This window comes from Manis pentadactyla, chromosome 11 (assembly GCF_030020395.1).
Source record: "Manis pentadactyla isolate mManPen7 chromosome 11, mManPen7.hap1, whole genome shotgun sequence".
Taxonomy (NCBI): domain Eukaryota; kingdom Metazoa; phylum Chordata; class Mammalia; order Pholidota; family Manidae; genus Manis; species Manis pentadactyla.
Window position 1 is genome coordinate 88,203,038 of NC_080029.1, and position 16,974 is coordinate 88,220,011.

Sequence of the window (16,974 nt, forward strand, 5' to 3'; positions counted from 1 at the left end):
CTCTGCCCCTCGTATCCTAGGAAGTGTCCATTGGGGTCTGTCATCTTCCAGGCATTAAAGAAAGGACACCAAAAGTCTGATTCCAGGGATGGCCCTGTTTTACTTTGTTGGACAAGGGCATTTCACCCAGGGTATGAAAACATTTCTCTTTCCCTTTCCCACCACCCGACTCTCAGGCCTTTTACCATCACCACACTTCTGCCAGGGAGAGGTCCCATGGGGTTGGATGCTAGTTCTCTTCTGGTATTTCAGCAGTTCTGGTAAAACAGTTGGACTCAAAAGACTGATTCAAATGAAATGTATGTGTTCTCCTGGTAAATTTCAACAAATCCTGGACTGGCATGGTCTCATGAATTAACCTTCAAGTAATTTGCCATTTTACCTCTTGAGTTCTTGGGACATTCCAAAGAATATTTCATTAGCAGCAGTTCACCTCATTAAATAAGGACATGTTTCTTTGGCAGGGTTTTGTTTTATCTCCCTGCCTCTTCCCAGTGAGTCATCAGAAGGGGGCTCTGGTTTCTGAATTACTAGACTTTTTGGCCCTTAGATCTTGGCCTTGAACATATTTGATCACACACAATCATAGACAAGCCCAAAGGATCACACCAGAGGTGAAGCAGAAGTTAGTCACCTCACTCGTCATCTACCGCCTTGAAAAGTCTTGCTCTGCCTTCTAGCAAGCTCTACCGCATGGGCACGGACTGTGAAAAAACTTCCCCCCTCTTAAAGTTCTTACAGAGAGGACTTCTGCCAGTATTCTCATAGCCTGTTTTGGTGTTTGTTTCAAATAACTTATCTATCTTACTGAGCTTTAGGAAAAAGCACATATCTTAATGTGCAGTGTAATGTCTTCTGACAAATACCTACGTCCATGTAACCCAAACCCCTCTCAAAGTCTTGCTATTTCTATGACCCAGAAAGTCCCCTAATCTTCCTAGTCAGCTCCTCCACCCTCACCCCAACATAAAGCTATTATTCTTACTTTCTAAAATCATGGATTAGTTTTGCCTGTTTTAGACCTTCATATAATGGAAATCATACAATACATACATTTTTGTGTAATGCTTTTTCTTGAAGTGAAATGTTTTTGCCATTAACCAGTTGCTGAGTATATGGGTGATTCCTTCCTTTTTATTGATGAGCAGGATTTCCGCTGTATATTGTTTGTTGTTTATTATCTGTTGTTTTTCTTTTGATGTTGAGTGATACTTGGGTTGTGTCAAGTTTTGGACTTTTTGGCTAAAGCTGCTACAGACAGTCTCCATACAAGCCATACTGTGGACATATGTTTTCCCTTCATTTGCATAAACACCTAGGAGTGGAATTGATGGGTCATGTGGTAGATGTACATTTTACTTTATAAGATATGGCTAAACAGTTCTCCAAAGTGATCTTACCATTTCACAACCCCATTAGTAATGTTTAAGAGTTCCAGACACTCTATGTCCTTACCAACAGTTGGTATTGCCAGTCTTCTAATTTTGGCCTTTTAAGTGGATATATAATGGTATCTCACTGTGATTACGAATTCATGTTTTCTGGTGCCTAATGACCCAACTTCAACAATGATGGGCATATGGCCAATTTTGATATATGTATACCCCACTCACTTCTCCTTCCCATATATTTAAAAGCAAGTCCCAGACATGATATATCATCAATAACTATTTCAGTATGGTATTTTTAAAAATAAGGACTCTTAAGGAAAAAAAATTCATCATTAACATACCTAAAACAAAACCAATAGTAATTCCTTAATATCAAATATCCAGTCAACATACAAATTTCCAAATACATGTTAACTGTAATTATAAGTATGTGTGAGCATATACTTGCACACACACACACACACAATTTTTAGGAAAAAGGTTCACACACAATGACTGGTTGAAATGTCTCTTGAGTCCCTCTCAGTCCCAAGGGTCTTCCATCTTGCCATGCTGAGGGCATGCTTTCTCAGTTAACTGAAGCTAAGTCCTCTCAGGCAGCCATGGGTGGTTGCTGGCCAGGTAACAGGACTCTAAGCCATTGAGGACAGAGTGGGTGGAGGAACCTCAGGCATAGCCAGTGGTGGAGGGCTGTTTTTTTGGAGCTTAAAGCAGTGCCAGACAGTCAGGGAGCCCCAGAGCCACGCACTAAGACCAAGCGCTGTGCTCACTCTGTGCCATAACTGCAGTAACAGTCCAGCAGTCAGGAGCCTGGGTACCACAGCTGCCTTCTGGGAAGCGGCCCATCAGGAGCTGGAGTGACTTTCTCTGTGGCCTCGACTACCTGGGAGTGGAGGTAAGTGGAGAAGCGCCAAGGCAGGTTTGGATGGAGTGAATCTGGAACCAAGATGCTGATGAACTGGGGAGCCAGAGGGGAAGGGACCATTTAAAAAGCCCCATGCATTTGGTATTAAATAAGTGAATGCAAAATTAGCCAAAATGATTAACTGCCTATCAGATTGAAGGATGCTCTGTAGGTTATAACTATATTCTAAGCAGATAGACTCACAAATTATAATGCTGGGATAGTTCTTGGCTTCCTAAATGCCCTGGGTGTCCCCTTAAAATGGGGCTGTTCACAAGATTACAGAACAAATCCTGGCCGGTGGTTCAGAAATCAGTAGCCACACATAGCTACCTTTGTTCCTCCACCCCAGAAATTCCCAAATGACTCCATCCCTGACTGCTTTATTAGTCTGTTTATTCCCTCCTCTCCTTCACTATAAAACTGGCAATCTTTGCTTGCCCCTCCCCTTAAGAATAGTTAGTGCCACTAGTCTCGGCTCCTTCTGTCTATTTCGATTAACCCTGGGTGTCCCTCCAACTCAGGCTCCATCTGGGATTATCTTCCGCCTGAAGGTCTTGGCTATAACCTCAGCGGTTTTCTCAGGGCCCTCAGCCACTCTCCGGAAAAAACTGCAGGAGACCACATGGCCTCCCCAGCACGGCTGCCCACCGACTCCTCTGCTCTGCAGAAGAATCACATGTACCAGATTGGAGGATCTGCATTTCTGCTGTGTATCTCTCCCAGGTCCACTTCTTAAAATTCTCTTGGAAAGTTTAACAGATACAAGTTTTTTTTCACTCTTTTTGAAGATAAAGCTTCTCTTCAACAAAGCCAATCTGTCTTTCCTTGTACAAAAAAATAAACCTCACACCTAGAATTTTAAATTAATGGAAACCTTTTTTTTTGTTTTCTTCATTTATTACAACTATAATCAGTCATGGTTATCATAATTACAATTTAGCATTGGAAAGAAATTAGTAACTACTCTTCTTGTAATGTTTTTAACTTATTAGAGTCATTTTAGTTGCCAAATAACCTTCATTTTTATGTCTCACCTTTGAAGGGATTATGCCAGAATTATTTTTTATGCTGATTTTAGGATAGAATAGCAACTTTGTGTGCTAACATACTTCTTTATAAATACTAATGCTGATTTTAAGATAATTGTTTAAATTGTGAATTATGGAGAGCAAAGAATTATAGTGAATCTATCATGAAAAAGTTTAATGTAATTATCGTACATGTAAATATACAGAGCAGAGAATCTAGGAAGATATGCCGAACAATGATGATAGTGTATATGTTGCTCTTGGTGGTAGAATAGATTACTGTAATTTTCTTTTCTTTTACTTTCTAGCCTATATTTTCTAAGTTTTCTACAGTGATCATGATTAATTTTAAACATTATTAAAGTTTGAAAAGTAAAAATGCGAGCTGAGTTATAGCTTGATCTTTGTAAATATAAGAAGTAACAAGAAAGTGGGAATTAAATGAGGATATGCATATAAAATATATTAACATGAACACTGTGTTGCTCTTAATAAATTATCAAAAGTTAATTATTTACTATTTTAAGAGTCTTTTTAAGTGGTATACTTTATGTTATGTATATTTTACCACATTAAAAAAAGTCTACATAAGAACAATATGGACTCAGTTGATACTAATTACTTAGAAAGAATGGACTTAAATCTGGTTGGTTTTCTAAGTCTCTTACCTAAGGATATTGGCTCTTCAAATAGACCAGAAGGACTTTCTTCAGACCAGCACTCGGCGTCACAGTGGAGAGCTCACTCTGCCCTTTCCCTGCCCTGTTCAGTGCCCAGAATTATTTCAACACTACCCCAGTGAGGGGCAATTGAGGTGCTGAGCTACAGAATAAGTGTCCAAGGTCTGGTTTTAAGCCAAGGAGAATCTCAGAAGCAAAACTGGAGGCTTTTTTTCTCCAGTAAAAATGTACCGACAAACTTTCATTGATCATCCACAATGGTGGAATATGGAATTTAATAACACTGATTAAAATATAATGGAACATTCACCACATCTTTGGAACAGGGATATTTTTTCAAGTTTAGAGTTAATAAAGGAAAAGATCAAGGAAACATGGACAAATTTACATAAAAATGAAAATTTTCTATACATTAAAATTCCCTACCAACATAAAGATGGAAAAGAACAGGGGGAAAATGCCTGTAGCAAATGATGTTGAAAGAATTACAGCCTTTTTATACAAAAAGCTTTTGCAAACCTCTAATAATAAAAATAATGAGCAGCAAGTGATAAACAGACAAAGGATATGAACAGAGAGTACGCAAAATTGGAAATAGGGTTAGCAGACAGCCTTATGGAAACACTCAACAAAAGCCTGTTTACGTACATCAATAGTACCTATTACCATGTAGTAGGAAGTGGAGGCAATTGATTAAACAGGTGGAATTGGAAACAAATAGAGACAGCATATAATACATGAAGACCAGAAGTTCATAAAATTGAGGTTTGGCTGGTCAGAAATAAGAGACAGGTTAATTAGGGAAAATTTTTAGATGAGGTATATTAAAAAAAAAATACTTAGAGCGATAACTCCAACTCCAGAATGAGACTGTTTTCAGGTCCCACTGTCACTGGAAGAGGACTTCTCAGCATCACTGGCACTGGATTTCCTTACCTCTAAGGTTCACTGTTTCTTTTTCTTTAAAGAACATATAGAGACACATGAGATAAGCAAACCAGTGACAACTAATTATTCCTTTCTCCTAATTAGGTGATACAAAATGAAAATGCCCATTTTTCAGCTTTGCTTCCCACCCGGACACTTTGCTATGTAAGCACCCTCTGGAGCTGCAAGAAAGTGGTACACTGGGAAATGTTTAACAACGGCCTCTGCAGGGGTGAGGCTGAAGAGGAAGCCCTGATTAGTACTGACTGTCCATTCTCGTGGTGTAAATACTCCCAACACAGGCAACATCAAGCTACTACCATGACTTCATCGCATATGGAACTGGGAGGCGATGCACATGCCACATACCACCACATAGCACTCACACTGCACAGAGGCCACGGACAGAACCTCACGGGCATGGACAATAGTAAACATGGTCAGGTATTAGAAAATGATGAGTTTCGAGGGTTTATCTTTATTGTAATAAGTTGTGTTAGTAATTTAATCATTGCTATTAATTGTATCAGTTTATTGTTAATATTATTTAGTAACTAATAATTAATTAATTAAAATGAAGCATGATTTAATTTTCATGATGGTGGTATTTAACAACTGGCTTGCAAAATTCCCCACAATTAAACATTCTGCTCTTGCAGATGAAGACTTTTGAGATTGCAACAGTGTTAAATCAAGTGTGGTGCCCTGTGCATTTGGACAGGCTGTGTGAAGTTGGCCCTGCTTACGCTCCTGCTCATCCCGTTGTCTTCCTTCCAACCACTCTACGACAACCCCAGCTGGGCCGTAGCCCAAACGACTGGCCCAACAAAGCCCGAAGCCCAGCAGCTGTACCATTCCCGGCAGAGACGGGCAGCTCCTGCCTTCAGCAGGTGGCGCAGTGTGGGGCCTGTACTTCACAGGACCTCCAGTGGTCTCACTGCCATATTATTTCTGTGTCAGTCTACTGTTAAACACAACACATTTGCGTTCATGCCAATTCCTAATGTGTTTCCATCATGAACTTAATAACTTTTGCATCAACATATAGCTTTAAAAAGTCAATTGGGAAAGTGGCCCTTTTGGAGAAGTGTTTAGAAGGAGCACCTCTCTATTCACCCCCACCACCACACCAGCTAAGCTACTACTTCTAGGCTTCTGGTCCCTGGGCGATGTGCATACATTAGGGAGCAAGGCCCTACAACAACCCAGGAAACTGGTCTGAGTGTGGCTTCAAGGTGGGAGTGCAGACTAGGTATCCTGTCTTGGAGTGCAAAGACAGTCGTTATAACAGACATCCATATTCTGTTTATTTCCACTGCCAAAAGATTGACAGGAAGTTTTCAATGGCGTTTCTCCAGCTGAGAAAGAATAGAAATGCAGGAAAATCTGGTGTTTCCCCAGGGCTGCAGCCCTGCACCTGGGCGGCGCCACTGTCTCATCAGGCAAGATGGCTTAGAGGTGCCCAGGACACGGGCTTCACCAGGTGCTTTTCTGGTTCATAGAGTTGAAAAATCTATTTGCTCTACTGCTGCTTAGAGGATTTGTACCCTTCAGGTTTTCCAAGTTTTCCTAGAAAGCCTGAGAAAGTGCTCTGGGATGTGCAAGAGCAAGTGTGCTATAGGAAATGAGTTCATGGTTCACTTGAAACCATAGTGACTGCCAGCTGAATGAAAACCTCTGGAGCTGACCCTCAGGAATCTGAATGCCGAACACACCTCCGCCGATGACTACTGCTCATGTTGAAGTTGGAGAACCCCTGGCAGAGTGGGAAGAACATGAGCTGACCCTTGAAGATAAATTGACAGTTCAGATCTTAGCAGCTCTCCACTAAGGAGCTGGGCCAGTTTCCACAGGTTATTTAACACTTCTGAGCTTCAATTCCCTACTAATAAAAAAAGCAAAATAATACCCACCTCATAGGGTTGTTGTGAAGACTAAAGGGCCAATTCAGGTAAAGGCCCAGGACCCTACAGAGTCCTGGCAGGGAAGTGTTCAAGCACAGTCTGTCTGTCTCTTTACTTTCTCTCAGCAGTAAATCTCATCTCTCTGGATGGACTTTCTGAACTAAAATGCTCAGAATTCCTGAGACGCTGTCAACCTTACACATAAACATTTCTACGATGGCCTCTGTTCTCCATTACAGAGGGAGGCCTGCTCTAAACACCACGGCACAGAAGAGCAGATGAGAGGAGGGGATTTCCCATCTCCTCCTTTCTCAGGCCTGCCAGCTGCTGTAATTCACACCCCTGGGAGGGCCGACATGCAGCCTGGGGCACTGGGTGATGCCAGCCTGTCAAACATGCAGCAAAGATGCTCCTTGGAATAACATCTTGATGGCAGGCTGTCAATTCACCCCAGAGAGCCAAGAACAGTCATGCCTGGGAGCTGCTCAGATCTCTAGAAGCCTGAGGATGTGGGTACCCCGAGGACCATCCTTTACAGGAGAAACCTTGTGGCCATGAGCCCCAGCGGCTGGGTGTGGCACTGAGGCAGCTACTGGGACAGTGGCCGTCTTCACCCAAGGCCTGCCATCACCAGAGGCCAAGGCTCTGGGCCCTTCCTGACACTACGCTTGCTTTTGTTCCTTGGAGTTGCCCACTCCTGTCCCAGTGCTCTTCGATATCCTGGCTCTGGGCACCCTGCTCTGGTGCACAGACCCTAAGGGGCAGAGCTGTGAAGAACACCTAACCTTCCCTTTGCCATGGAGGGAACTGTGTGTGGTTTCAACAAGTATGTGTTTACCTGCTTGGCTCTAATTTTAAAAATAGGTACACTGTTTTACCTCAATAAGGTGAGGTCTATAAAATGCTTTTAGCATCCAACTGTTCTATGGTATGAGAAATATACCTATTAGTTTTGAGGTATTTCTAATTTGGGAGGTCTTTGGTTAGCACAGTACAATGGACATGGTAATTATAATTAATACTTTGTTCAAAAGAGATTTTCAGGCAGACACCTGGTATGCAGACGGCATCTAATAAACCTCTCTTACACTGGATGGAGGTTAGCTTCTAATCCAGGGGAGACCAAGCCTGCAGAACTGGACACAGGGTGCAGGCCTGCCCTGAGCAAAGGGACAGCTGTCCTAGGACAGAGACTCAGGCACACCCCAGCTCAGGCTACAAGTGGCTGCTGGGGGCACAGGAAGAGGCACATGGGAACCATGTTTTCTCTTTAGACTGGAGAACATTGTTGTTTCAATTCTCAGAGGCTTGATTTATTTTCTCATAATACCTGACCTGCCTATTTCCTAGTTGTTTTGAGCTTAAAAGTAAATCAATACATATGGAACACCAAGAAAAAATAACAACACTCTATAAATAGAAGATACTAGCTAAGCTGTACTTCCATCCATACTGACACGCGAAGCAGAGATGTCGAGTTTCCTCCCACACCCCTCCTGGAAGGCTGCTTGTTGAGGGTCCCTTGCTGGGACATGTCTGCAATTTTCTGATGCTGTCAGAAGTTGTCTTACATGCAGAAGGGGACAAGGGAAGAGCTTTGTGAATGTGAACACCTGAAGCGCTCCATTTGGCCCCAAGTGCTAGCAGCCCTCTTACAAAGGGGAAACATTAAAAAGAGCCCAGATGATTGCATAGGTCTTTTCTACCTGTGTGAAACAGGTAGCATGATTCACATACATTTGACATAAATGTACCAGATTGTGATGATTTGCCTTATACTCAGCTGAGAAGTGGATTAACTAGCAATAATATGCCGAGAATGCAAAGCATGACCTCTGATTAAAATGGAAGGTAGGGAGTGGGTTGTTTCATGGTTAAAGCAATGACCTATGACTCAAAGCTCTGAGTTTCTAATCACAGATCCGTAACCTTGTATGTGACACTGGGAGGCTTGCTAGAGGCCTTCAAGAGTACCCTTAATTTGTACTTGCTGGTCACTCACCCTTAAAATGATTGTAATAAGTCCTTCCTCTGAGAAGAGTGTGGGTGTTAATTAATGGTTAATAGTAGTAAAGGGAGAGCCATCAGTAAAGACTGTCAGATTCCTGTAATGCAAAGACTGCCCATAGAGAGTGTTCACGTTCAGATTATTATCTAGAGATGCTAGAAAAATGCAAATCCCCGTTTCCAGATCTCTCTGATGCTTTTCCATTTCAAATCAACTACCCTGTCCAGTGCAGCTACCACTTGTGGCTACTGAGCATTTGAAATGTGGCTAGTGAGGCTTAGGAAGTAAATTTTACATCTGATTTCATTTTAATGAATTGAAATATTTATGTAAATAGCCACATGGGGCTAGTGGATACCATACTGACAGGCACAATTCAAATCTCTTCAAAGTATCTGCATGAAAGTGAGGCTGGGAACACAGTAGGAGGTAAACTAACTAGTTAGTCTTTATGTTCAAAACAGTTTTTTTCCTCCCTTTTTTTTTTTCTCAGGTTGGTGGGAAAGTGGCTGAAACTAGGGTCTGAAGAAAAAAGATTACCAAAAGCACCAGTTTCCCCCCACTTCTGTACTATTTCCCTCTCTTGTCACAGGTTTTACAATGAGAAGACATAGAAATTCATTAACAAAAAGCTAAGCTAGATTGCATTATTCTGAAGCAATACTTTTCTATGCAAACTTGAGAAAATAACCAGTGAAGGTAAAGCCCAAGAGGAACACTGCCTCACTCTGCACTCTTCTCGGATCACCTCTGAGGCCCCCGGGGCGCCAGGACTGTTCTTTATCAGAAGGCCTGCCCCCCTCCCAGCTCCACCCACATCTACAGCTCAGCCTCCACTCCCACCCCAACCCCAGACACAGCAACTGATGACCAGAGAATCAAACTCTCCGCACTGTCTCCCGTTTCCTCCAGACGAGGGTGTCTTTTCTTTCGTGGGTCTTTCACGTACATTTGGTGGCAGGAAACTGCAGTGCATACATAATGCCAGAAGCCTGGAGGACTTACCTTCTTGCCCTTGCGCAGCGTTCCCACGGCCCAGATGGGGTTTGAACAACCAGTGGCTCTTCTCCTTAATCTGTGTCCTCCTCCTCAAATCAAATTTACTCAAACTCTACCTGGTATACAGAATTTATCCTTCCTGCACACCTTAGTTTATTACTGTCTTTTGTATCTATTTATTTTTTGGCATCTTTTTTTCTATTTTTTGTATCTATTATTTCATTTCTCAGGTATTCTAAGCTCTAATAATAGAACAGGGGTTCAGATACTGTAATTCTCCTGTGCACTGCCCAGCACAGTGTCAGAGGTAACTAGGTGCTTAACCAATATCACTTGATAATGGATATAAAGACTCGTAGACTCCATGGATTTTTATGGCTTTTGGATTTTAAGGTACTTTTTTCAATTCAACATAATCCAGAAAACAATGGCCTTTTGCCCTTGTAAGATTTGTTGAGGGGGGTGAAGGGGGTGGATTAGGCTTGGTTTTTTTGGGGAAGGACTTTGGCATGGATCATGTATTTTTCAGGTTGATGTCATGATTGTTTAGGTTAGGAAAACAGCCCTGAACTCAGCCAGCCACTGCATGATTGGCACAGAAAGCTGGCAAGACAAATATACTGCTGGTCCCCACTTTCTCAACAGTGCAATGGAGAGAGACTAAAAGTCCTTGTCATGAAACAGTCACCATGTCCCACTAGAGACAAGTAAAGGAACTACTGAGGCTGCCTGAGGAACTTTGCAGTCTGTTCAAATTGGGAACAAGGTGAAAGTAAAAAGCACAATGAATGATGGCACATCCATCACAGCAATTCTTCCACTAGGCTCTACCATCTCCCAGGGTATCTCCTTGCACTTATATTTTCTAAGCAGATTGTTTTGAAATAGAAAACCATTCAGTCTGCTCCCAAACTCATCCTTAACTGAAAGATTAGAGTCTAAGTAAATGGAAATTTAATGAAGACTTAAGACTAAACTAGTAATGAAAGTGCTCCCTCTTTTCCAAGTTGAAAAGTCTACAACAAACAATGAAACAGTGATTCTCCAATCTGGGTTCTTCGATCAACTGCATGACCATCACCTGGGAACTTATTAGAAATGTAAATTCTCGGGCCCCACCCCAGACCTACTGGGGTAGAAACTTTGGGGGTGGGGTCCAGCAACCCCATGTTGTTAAAAAACTTCCACCATTCTGCACTAACAGTTGAGAACCACTGCTTTAACCTGATGTTGAAATCATGAGGCTAGTCTTTTCAATGTTGTACTAAAGTGTGCTGAATGGTGTCCCTGAAATGTCAAGTCCTTCCCAATTCTGGAAGCAAGGTCTGACGGAGCACTGACCACGTCCAGCCAATAACCCCTACTTCCGAGTTCTAACAGATCTGCACATTGGGCTACCTGGGATGGGATGGAGCCTCCCCTACACTCTCCCAGGCAGCTGGCAGGTACCTCTGAGCTGAGTCACACACACTTCATGTGGGAGATGCAGAGCTTCAGAAAGGGACCTGGTGTCGGGGGAAGAGGGCAGGGCATTGGAAATCTACCAATTTTCCATCAATTTTAATCATTCCTTTTTTGGAGGGGAGCAAATATCCGTACTTTTCTATCACTATTTCACAAATAACAGTCAAAAGAAGGACAATGCTTATAAAACTTAAAAAAAAAAAAAGGGTTCCTTTGCAGATAATGGCTTGTGCACTGCACTAAATTGTGCATTTTTCATGGTGAGTATGGGTGATGACCAGAGCACAGAATCTGGTTAATTCACTGCCAGTGTGTGTCTCTGTGTGCTTATTTTCTGCATCCACAGCTACCCTCCAGATTGTAAGGAGAATTATAAAGACTTTACTGACCAAACGGTCAAAAGGCTTTCAAAGCTCTGTTCGATAACAGTGTTTGCTCATGTAACCTAGTCTTTGTGTGCCCCAAGAACATGAGGACAGAAAAGTGTCAAAGTACCATATGCACAATAACATTTTATGATATTTTGCGACATGAGAAAAACCTCCGAAAAATGGAAATGCAAACTCTCCTCAGTAACTTTTCTCACTTTAAATCGCACTTCTCATCACGACCTATTACACCCACATAGTCATGTGCCAGAGGCACTGCACGCCGTCTCCAACATTTCAAAGGCTCAAAAGATATTTTTAAAGCCAAAACACAATCTAGGTTGCTATTCTTTAAAGCACTTTTTAAGCAACATATGAGTTTTCATGCATGTGGGCAGTTAGCCAACTCACCAAAAGACTGAATGCAGCTGTCGATGAGATCGTCCAGGCTGGCTCCTTTGGCTAAATGTCCCAGAGACACCATCATTCGGAACTGGGTGATCTGGGCCAGGCTGGGATGGGAGGGGAAGGGGCTGCTGGCTGGCTTTGCCTCTAGTTTTGCTCTCGGGGCAGCTCTGCAGCCATGTGAAGGTTTCCTGCGGAAAGAGAGCAGGCAGTGAGTGCGGACAGAGTGGCCAGGGGATGAGCACACTGGCAGCTCCACTTCTGAAGGCAGATCGAGGAGGGAGGAGTAGAGATAAGACAATTAATCCTGGGAGCTGGGATGAGAGAAGACACACCCCTCCCACTTGGCACATGCACCAAAGGACTGGTTGGCTGTTAAAGAGACATCTCCCCTGGAAGTAACAAGGTGAGATTGTGGGGTTGCAGCTAGTGCTCTCCATCCTGGTGTAGGATGGCTTCAGCCTGCTGTCTCCTGAAGGGGAGAGGCAGAGACGAGGCTATGTTAGCAGTCCTTAACTCCAAGCAATTATTTTTTATTCCAACTGCAAGCCCACTGACTTGGGCTTTAAGAATGGTTTAAGTTGGTCTCATCTTCAGCTAAATTCAGTCATTTTTGAGCGATACCAGAGATGCTGTAGGTCAAGTGGCCTCAGAAACAACAACTTTAAGGACTTTGGGGGAGAAGTCGAAGACTGGGGACCCGTGTGCAAGAGGTGAGGATTTATGGTGGTGGTGTTTAGGTTTTAAGCCAGTCCTGCCTTTCTCACAAATCTTGGTTTTAAGATTCTGTTTGTCACTATGGATAATACAGGTAATCATTATGAGTCATTTTTATCCATAAACTCCATTCTATCAAGTCCTTAATTGGGTCCTTACTAATTGCAAAAAGCAGTAGAGCTTATGAGAGCTTTATTCCAGAAGTGAATGCTAAAGGATGAGTCTGGGTCTGGAAATGTCTTAGGAGTCCAATAGGTCACCATCTGCTCTCACTCAGCTTTATTTTTGGTCACAACCTCAGCACTATAAGTCGTTCGCAAAATTATACAAGATTAAGCATTTAATTTTCCCTTCCATTAAGAAAACACATACACAGATGCGTATCTACAACCTTTTAAGTTTTAATACTGATAGGTGTTGCTGGTAACTTCTTTGAGCATATAGTTAATTCTCCTCTTGCTACTGTGGCTGTGGTTATTTCACAGCTTACTACCAAAGAGGAGACAAGAAAAAAGAAATACACCTCAGATCCATAACTTCAGCTACTCACTATATATTTTGATACACATGATGGCATTAATCAGTAAGTGCTTACTTCATGAGAAAGACATTGTAATAGGCCACAGGGGACCGTAGTGAAATAGTTTACATTTGAGGGTACTAGGTAAACTGTAAAACATACTTGTGATATGTTGTTACATAAAGGTGGTCTAGAGGTTCCTAATACAAAAATGTAGTTGGAGATTTTATATTGGCTGTTGGGAACCTGCTAGCCCAAAGACACCTAAAGATCAAGTTGGTGTTATAGGACTTTATCGAATTTCTGGCTGTTACCCATTTTCACCCAGGCCCTGTGATAACCCCAGGGTCAGATCAGTATCTGAAAATGAGAAAAAATAATAATGGCCATAATAATTAAGAGGTACATACTTCTACTTATAAAATAAATAACTCACAGGGATGAAATGTACAGCACAGGGAACACAGTCAATAACATTTTAGTAACTTTGTATGAAGACAGAGGGTAACCACACTCACCTTGGTGTGAGCAGTTCATAATGTATATAAATGTCCAATTACTATGCTGTAGTTCTGAAACTAAAATCTTATTGTATGTCAATTATACTTGAATTAAAAATAAATACATTTTTAAATGGCTATAATAAATTAAGTACCTATGATATGGCAGGCACTGTGTTGATTTACATGGTCTTTAAAGCTTACAGTGCAGAAAGATGTTATCTCCATTTTATGATGTTGAAACTGAGTCTAAATGTGGCTAAATGACACAGTCAAGGTTCTACAATCCATGTTAGATCTGGGATTTGTACCTGATGCCTCTCTGGCTTTGTTTAAAAATATTTATTGTGCCTGGAACCTGAAACCATGAACCTTCACTGCGTCAGAATTAGCAAGTAGACTGTGGCACAGAGGATGAAGAGGTCAATTCAAGACAAAAGGAAAATCCTCCAAAAGCATAGCTTAGATAATATACGGGCAGACTGTCAGGCCCTACTCCTTCTGCAGGTCCCTGAAACAGCCCTCACACCCCAGAGCTGGGTGGGCTCCTCATGGCCATTTTCTGAGACCTTGTGGATGAGGAAGGCCAAGCTCGAAAAGGCAACATGATTGGCCACTGGTGCAGAGGCAGATAGAAGCCAGGCCACCTGTGTCCCATGCCGTGCTCGCCAGCCCAGCTCCCTTCCTTCCAGAAGCACTGACAACTCTAAACTGGGCACTGGCTGTCCAGTGTTGGAATTACCCAGCTTTGTGCCTTAGCTGTTACCTTTTCACCATTAAGACCTCTGTCCAAGGCACAGCTGGGAAAGATGGGGGAAAAAAATGCTTCTCAGTAGAAGTCTTTCTCTGTTAGCCTTCCACACTACTTCTCCCCAGCCCCTAGGAAAGAGGCAGCGGCAAGTGATGGCTGCCTCCACGTCCACACACAGCTCTTCCAGCTAGGGCAGGGTGCGAGGTGTGGACCTCAGTCTCTCAACTGGTGGACCCTAGGAAAATCCATTTTCTCACTCAGTTGGTGGACTCTGCCTTAAAGGACTCTGCAAACTGCCTCGGCTCTAATTCTAGTGATAGTTCACCAGTAGGGGAGGCCACTTGGGTTCACAAGGTGATTCTCAGAGGCAAAAGCTTGCCAGAAGTAGGAGGGACTGGGGTACATGAAGTAGAAAGACTGAATTTGAAAGGAGTGCTTAGGGTTGGTGGAAAAAAGGGAAGGTGAGAGATGCAATCTGGGAAATAGGGAGGCCAGAGAGACTCAGGGCTGGGGGCATGAGAAACCAGGGAGAAGACAAACTGCTAAAAACCAAACTGCGACCTGAGGGGCCTCAGAAGACCGGGGTTATTTGCACCATAAACTAGGAAACTCTGCTCTTTTGCTGTGCAGTCTCTTGACTGACTGCTTTGTGTCAAACCTTAAAGTCATTCTCACTTGTGGTGAAATGGCTGTAGGTGCGGATTTATAAAACGCTTCATTATAAGCAGGTTTGTTTGGCTTGTTTGGGGGACAAACTCAAAGTTCTCTGGCTCCTCCAGGCCTCTTTCTCCTGCCAAGGACCATTTCACTCACTGTCACTCTTCCTTCATCTTCAAGACCTTCCTGAAATCTCTCTCTCTAGTCACAGTGGGACGGGGAGGGAGCACAGGTTTCTACCAGGTTATATGGTTCGCTGACCTCTGCTTGTTCTCTGCAAACGCAGCTGGCCTTTCGGGGCCCGGCCTGCGAGCTTCAAGGCCGGGATCGGCCGCCAGGTGGCGCTGCCGGAGTTCTGCGCCCTTAGCAGGTGCGGGTTCCGCGGAAAGTCCGCGAGTGGGAGTCCCAGGTGCGTGGGGCAGAGGGGCCGGGGTGGGGGGGGATAAGGGTCAGCGCAGCTCGGGGGCGCTGGGTGACCTCTGGCCTCCGCCCGCATGACCCAGCTCCCTCCTCCTCTTCCCCGGCGCGGCGCGCTGGGCGCTCCGGGCGCGTCTGTCCCTCGCGCCCGTCTCCCCGGACTGCAGCGGAGACCCCGGCCTGCAGCCGCCCGCACGCGGCACCGACAACTTCGCGCAGGAGGCGGCGTCCGTGTCGCACCCCGCACCCCCTCCGCTCCCTGAGGGTCTCAGGGAGCAGCCCGCGGAGCGCACTCGCCCCAGGAAAGGAAACATGCTCCCGAGGGCCTGGGCCCCTACTCACCGCGGAGCCTCTCTCGCTTTGCCCAGGGTGCCCATGGCTACGGCCCGCGCTCCTGCCGCCGCTCACCTAGCGCGGCGGGAAGGGCTCGGCGCGGCGCATCACCGCCGCCGCCGCCGCCTGCCGGGCCCCCGCGCCCCGGGCCGCCCCCCGCCGCTCTCCGAGCCCGGCGAGCCCGAGCGAGGCGCACCCGCAGGCTCAAACTTTGTGTGAGCGCGCCCCCTCGCCTCTCCCCGGCGCGCGCGCCCGCCCGCTCGCACCAACCACCTGACACATGCTGATCTTATCGGCGGTAGGAAACGTGTGGCGCCCTGCAGCTCTTCTCCGAAACCTGCCCCCATGACTCGGTGGCGCCCAGAGGCCCGCGCCTCCCGCGCTTCTCGCCTCTCCCGCTGCCATCTAGCTCTCCCAAGGGGAGCCAGAGAGGAAGGGAGGCTCCGGGAGCACTGGATCCCCCCAAATCCGCGCCTGGAGAGAACTTGGGAGTCCGAGGAAACGCGACCCCCGCCCCGTCCGTCAGCCCGCATTTCAGTCCTGGCTCCCGCGGACCCCCCTTTGTCCCCTCGTAGGCGTCTCGTGTATATAGTACAGCCCCGAGGCGGGGGCAGGGGAAGGAACTGATACACAGTTGTGGATGTGCCTTAGCCCGAGTCTTTGGGTGTCTACTTGGTAGCAATTTGCAAGCCTGGGCTGGAGATACCTGCCCTGCACCCTGCAAGCAGCGGCAGTGTGGAGGTGTGCTCCCGAGGTGTGATCCATATCGGGCGAGAGACAGCTGCCTGGCGTCTGTGGGTGTGGAAGATGTGGGGAGAGGACAGAGGCACGGGGAGGGGTGGGGAGAACTTCCTTACAGCCCACCTGGCCAGGGATTGCGGCCTATCCCTGCTTGTCCGAAAGACAGTGACGGTAACAATAGCTCATGTGGACTGAGTACATGTGCTAAGGGCTTTCTAACACAGTGCCTCATTTAAAACATCTTCCCCAAATGCCAA

The 16,974-nt window shown here is 44.9% G+C and overlaps 1 protein-coding gene across 3 annotated transcripts in view; it reads right to left on the reverse strand.

The window, feature by feature from the left end:
• Nucleotides 1-16,171, reverse strand: part of RASGRP1 (RAS guanyl releasing protein 1) — a 65,391-nt gene extending 49,220 nt beyond the window's left edge. For all 3 annotated transcript variants that reach the window (XM_036889889.2, XM_036889888.2, XM_036889890.2), the window contains exons 1-2: nt 15,986-16,171; nt 12,088-12,272 (exon numbers count right to left, since the gene is read on the reverse strand). In XM_036889889.2, coding sequence (XP_036745784.1) covers nt 12,088-12,272; nt 15,986-16,020 — 220 coding nt within the window. In that variant the 5' untranslated portion in view covers nt 16,021-16,171. The remainder of the gene's footprint in view (nt 1-12,087; nt 12,273-15,985) is intronic.
• Between the last annotated feature and the right edge of the window lie 803 nt (nt 16,172-16,974).